Below are 6,000 nucleotides of genomic sequence, written 5' to 3'. Positions count from 1 at the left end.
ATATACTATTTTCTTCAATATAAAAAATTGTTATGGAGTACCGAAATCGATTGACGCAAAAATTTCATCAATCCATCATTAAATGACTGAGTAATAAGCGTTTGAAATTGGACAATTTTCACGATGTGCTCGATTTTCGATTTACAATTTGTACCCCAATATGTTCCCGAAAGACGTAATCCTACGTCAAAAATCCAACGTACGATGACAAGAAATTTAGTTTTCCTGGAAATTTAAAGAATCTGGGAAAAACTATTTCATCAAAATCGGATGGACCGTTCCGGAGGTAGGACCGTCCCGGAGGTATATTTCCTACCAGTTTGCAAAACATGGTTTCGAGAAAAACGCGTTTTGAATTTTGGATCCGCACTCCTCACGCAAAGACTTAGACATCCCAGAGAACATTTTAAGCCGGAAATATTTTTTCAAGTTTTCATAATGTACTATCCTCTTAAAGAACTTTTCCGTTTTAAATCAAAATCAGGATTCATAATCTGTGGCTAAAAATGATTGTTAACATGCAAAAATTCGAAGTTTCGAAAATTCATAAAAATTCGATGTTTCACAAAGTTTGTCAAAAATAGTTTTATCATCTTGGACTCATTTTTTAAATTTTCTACACGAAAAAAATTAAAAAAACATATTTTAGATATTGAAAATTAAAGTTTTTTGTAAATAAAAAAAGAGTACTTATTTTTTCTCAGCGTAGTTTTTTTCACGTTTTAACATCAATACTCTATAACTCTTTCTAAGACACTATTTCGGTACGACTTATAGTTTTTGAGACATAAATCATCAAAGGTTTCTCTTACTGAAATCGATACGTCCTTTTCAAAAGTTACACTTGAGTGAAAAAAAAAACGCAATAGCTGTGTAAAACTCATATTCCCTCCAACCCAAACGGAATACAACCTTTCATTCGAATCAAAAATACTCATGTTTTGTCATTTGTCAATTTAATTTGGAATTGCTCAATATGCACATTATGCTTCTGCTTATTATGATTATAGCAATTTCGCTGTAAGAACAAATGGACACACAATGAAATGAACGCATTGATCAAACCATTAATAATTTTATCAATTACTTTAACAACTTTTCTTTATTTGCAAAATAAAAAAAAAGAAAACAAAATTAATAAAAACAGAGGAAGCAATATCTTCAATGCATTACGTTTGCATTTGCTGCAACGCACCCCGGGCTGCAAGTGCCATATCATATTCTGGTGATCCCGGTGTTTCAAAGGAGAGAATTTCTGCACTTTGACTCAGTAGTTGCCGGACTTCGTGCAGTTTTTGTTTTAGTTGGTTGAGAGTAATCTGTTTAGTCTGGAACTGATACTGTGACAGTACCATGATTGGTGCATGTAGTTCGTACATAACTACCCCTCTCAAGCGACTCAGTCCTGGTTCGTATTTATCGACTAGAGTGAGCAGATCGCGACAAAGAGTTTCCTTATGCTTGACTTGTTCCAGCGTCATTTCGGGTAACAGATAGCCTTCAATTTTGCCATACAGCTGACAAAGCGAGTGTTTCGCTGATAGAAACAGGTAATGATTCTCGTGTAACACATTCCTATATTTCTCTATGAATTCTTCGTAAAGTTGGACGCTGTTTCCATCGATGGCATCAACTTCTTTGAATAGTTTATCAAGAAGCTGGTTAACATTTTTTGCTGAAACTGTGTATGTGCAGGTTTTACATTTCCATTCAGCATTCTGATCCAACGGGTCAGTCGGCAGAACAAGTCCGTTCGGACAACTGGAACATTTTAACGTGCTACAGTGTGTCCCAAACTCTGTTGGATCAGTGCAGCGGTTGCATCGACACCAGAAAAATTTGCTACTATACAAATGCTGTCTCCGCTTCAACGTTCCTTGAAGAGTGTATGAATACGACAAAGTGATTGGATCGTCAGCTTTGAGATCCTTGGTCAGTCGTACTGAAAGTATTTGGCTTTCCAGATCGTCGGTGTGCGTGGTATTGGGCGTGCAATCATGCATAAGATAAAACGCCTCCGGATACAAAGCTCTTGCATGAACATTGTTCGGACCAATCTGGAAGGAGTTCACCTCGATTATACCGCAGACAGTATGAATCTCTCGTTCTGAAAATTCCTCAAATTGCCACTCATCCCGAATTCTGGCGACTATTGTTTGCTGATTGCGCTTCCACAGGTCGGAAATTTGTTCCCTCAACTCATTCAAGGGATCCATTTTGAGGAGGTGTTCATACTTTTCTGGGTCCACCTTCTTCAGCAGCAAACATCGGAGGGCGAATATCGCTTCGTACATTAGTTTAACATTCACAGCAGAACTTTTCTCCAAGATCTTCGAAACATTGTGCTCTTTGAGAGGAATGCATTCCAGTCTTCGGTGCGGCTTATGGGCTGCAAGACCGTTGCAGTCTTGTGAGCAAATTCTCCATCCACATTCAGCACATCTGAAATGAATAGAAAATTGTGCATCAGAAACGATATTTCTTATGGAAAAAACTAGAAGCGACTTATATCTATGATATAATAGCAATAGCAATGGCTTAGCAATAAATAAGTACGAGGGTCACTATTTATATTTCGGGAATGGGAACAAAAACAAATAGTTAAGCTGCGAATATATTTTTATTGTTTTTCAAAGAACTCGCCACGATGATCGATACACTTTTGCATGCGCTTAAACCAATTTTCAAAGCATTTATTCCAATCGACACGAGCCTTTTTTTTGACCGATTGTCAAATTATATGGGATCCAACGTGAACATAATTTTCGCACAACTAAGTGTTCATGTAAAATCGCATATATGCTGGTGGAACTAATGCTTAGAAATGCCTCAATCTCACAATAGTTTACATGACGATCTTGCTTAATCATTTCGTGCACAGCATCGATGTTTTCTGGCACTACAGTCGATTTTGGACGACCTTCACGAAACTCGTCGGACAGCGAACTACGACCACGATTGAATTCACTATACCAGCGATACATAGTGGTTTTTGATGGAGCTTCAACGCCAAAAGTCAAATTAAGTTGATTGACGCACTCTTGTTGTGATAATCCACGTCGAAAGTCGTAAAAAATCATCGCACGAAAATGTTCACGATTCAGTTCCATTTTTTTGCCGAGACCAAACTTTCAACTAAATATAAAATAAACAAATAGCGTCCGTATGACAAAATGTTCTGAGTACGTATATCGTCAAAAATGTCAAACTTTACGATGGAATCGTCAGATGGACTCACATGACATCAGTGTTGCCAATTCCCGAAATATAAATAGTGACCCTCGTAACAAGCATATAGCTTTTAGACATTCCATTTCGTCCGATTAAAGTGATTATCATACCACTTCATTTAGCCGGAAAAGAATTATTAACGCTCAAAGGAAGAATCGATTCCTTCTCGGAAATACCCAACACAAATAATACCCCCTCTACAACCGCCGACAATTGGAATCATCGGTCGATAGCGATGAAGAACTGCCTACTTTTACCAAAAAATGTGGCTCCGGCGGCAGAAACGAAATCATTTTTCTCGGTCCGGCGGCAGGAAAAAATGAGATTGGGAGAGAAGAACATACAGGGTGGCGCATAAGTCACGCAACGCTCTTTGAAGGAAACAAAAGTAAAGATCGCGCTGCAACTATCGTGCGGTTCAGTTGTCGATTTTCTATCGTTTTTTATTCGAGAATAAAGATTTTGTATCGTAAGACATTTTTTATATGAAATTTGTTTTTGTGCAAATCGGTTGCGTGACTTATGCGCCACCTTGTAGTGCTTGGCGAACTAGCGAGACTGTTCTCATATCACTTCACATTTACAACTATATTTATATAGTTATAGAGACTTTAAACATTTGCAGTGCATTCGTCTCTAGCCTTGATATGGGCTCTTGTATCAGAATTGTTTTGAGCATCCTGAAGGAAAATATGAAGCAAAGTGTCAACAAAATGAGATGTAATCGAGGATTCAAGTTTTGCCAAGACAATGACCCAGAGCTCAAGACATATAATGTTCGTACATGGTTACATTACAATTGCTCGAAAGTTATTGATATTCCTCCATAATCTTCCGACATTAATCCCAGTAAGAAAACTGAGGAAGTTATCTGTGTAGAAAATTTAGAAACAATTAAATTTCTAAAAATAACGATTTTAAAAACCACTTGATGAAAAATTGATATATACTTCTTCCGAATATACCAAAAAGCTCATCGATAAGGCCAAAGACAGCTAAAGATAGTTGCAATGAACAAGAGATACGAGGGTCACTATTTATATTTCGGGAATTGGCAACACTGATGTCATGTGAGTCCATCTGACGGTTCCATCGTAAAGTTTGACATTTTTGACGATATACGTACTCAGAACATTTTGTCATACGGACGCTATTTGTTTATTTTATGTTTAGTTGAAAGTTTGGTCTCGGCAAAAAAATGGAACTGAATCGTGAACATTTTCGTGCGATGATTTTTTACGACTTTCGACGTGGATTATCACAACAAGAGTGCGTCAATCAACTTAATTTGACTTTTGGCGATGAAGCTCCATCAAAAACCACTGTGTATCGCTGGTATAGTGAATTCAATCGTGGTCGTAGTTCGCTGTCCGACGAGTTTCGTGAAGGTCGTCCAAAATCGACTGTAGTGCCAAAAAACATCGATGCTGTGCACGAAATGATTAAGCAAGATCGTCATGTAACCTATTGTGAGATTGAGGCATCCCTAAGCACTAGTTCCACCAGCATATATGCGATTTTACATGAACACTTAGTTGTGCGAAAATTATGTTCACTTTGGATCCCACATAATTTGACAATCGCTCAAAAAAAAGGCTCGTGTCGATTGGAATAAATGCTTTGAAAATTGGTTTAAGCGCATGCAAAAGTGTATCGATCATCGTGGCGAGTACTTTGAAAAACAATAAAAATATATTCGCAGCTTAACTATTTGTTTTTGTTACTATTCCCGAAATATAAATAGTGACCCTCGTACCATACTAATGATGGAATTCGAAAATTGACCAACGACTTCGAAATCGAGTAGAAATTTTAACCAGCGTACGATCATGAGTTTGAGTCAATTTTCATACATTAGCACATACATTTGCCATTTGTAGAGAAATAAAAACCAATTTTCTGAAAACAGATAGCAAACCTTTTAACTCTCATATTACACTATGACTTTATCAGAATAGAATTTTCCGAAAGCTTGTTTTCGTCTTTCACAAGAAGGGAAAAGAGATCTGCATGATGGAGTACGATTACGGGTTTGAGTCACTGTATATGTTTATTAGTACGGTAGAAAATGGCTATAGATTGGTAGCATTTACCAAAAAAATCGTTATATTTACTAATGATTTCTCTCCGTGTATATTTGATATAAAGTATGATAGCATTTAAAATTGAAAAAAAAGTACAAAAGTTACAGGAGGGTTGTATCTGAGACATGACCGCATAGTTGACGTAGGATTACGTTAGGCTAGGATTGGGCAAAACGGTTCATTTCAGTGAGCGGCTCAAAGCCGCTCGTTCATTGAAACTAGCCGGCTCATTTGAGCGGCTCATTTTTGAACCGCGGCTTTTTTTGAGCCGAGACTCTTTTGAACTGCGTTTTTTTTGTTTGAGCCAAGATTCTCTTGAACCGCGGCTATTTTTGAGCCGAGACTCTTTTGAAAAGCGACTTTTTTTGTGCCGCGGCTCTTTTATGAACCGTAGTTCATTTGTAATGAACCGTGGATCGTACGCTCGTTCTGACGAACCGACTCAAATATTTGTCTGTTTGTTGTTGCATATTGTTTTGGAGTTTTGGAAAAATGAGAAAACGATGGGGAAACCAACAGAGTTAGAGGTACGTCAAAGACGGAAAGAGTAAATAACAAACATTCGCAGTTGAGAAGAAAAGCTGGAAAGTCGGAAATGCGAAGAAAACTAAATTTTTTGATCTGTTAATCCTAAAAAGATTGCAAAAATAACTTTTTCATATAACACGACCAATAGAAAGCATAA

At 37.3% G+C, this 6,000-nt stretch overlaps 1 protein-coding gene across 5 annotated transcripts in view; it reads right to left on the bottom strand.

Annotated features, from left to right (window-relative positions):
- Positions 1-1,071: 1,071 nt before the first annotated feature.
- LOC129769392 (SET domain-containing protein SmydA-8) overlaps positions 1,072-6,000 on the bottom strand; it is a 43,764-nt gene continuing 38,835 nt past the window's right edge. For all 5 annotated transcript variants that reach the window (XM_055771639.1, XM_055771640.1, XM_055771642.1 and 2 more), the window contains one exon: positions 1,072-2,442. In XM_055771639.1, coding sequence (XP_055627614.1) covers positions 1,170-2,442 — 1,273 coding nt within the window. In that variant the 3' untranslated portion in view covers positions 1,072-1,169. The remainder of the gene's footprint in view (positions 2,443-6,000) is intronic.

This window comes from Toxorhynchites rutilus, chromosome 2 (assembly GCF_029784135.1).
Source record: "Toxorhynchites rutilus septentrionalis strain SRP chromosome 2, ASM2978413v1, whole genome shotgun sequence".
Classification (NCBI taxonomy): domain Eukaryota; kingdom Metazoa; phylum Arthropoda; class Insecta; order Diptera; family Culicidae; genus Toxorhynchites; species Toxorhynchites rutilus.
The sequence above is the reverse complement of the archived record's forward strand: the minus strand, read 5'-3'. Positions and strand labels throughout refer to the sequence as shown.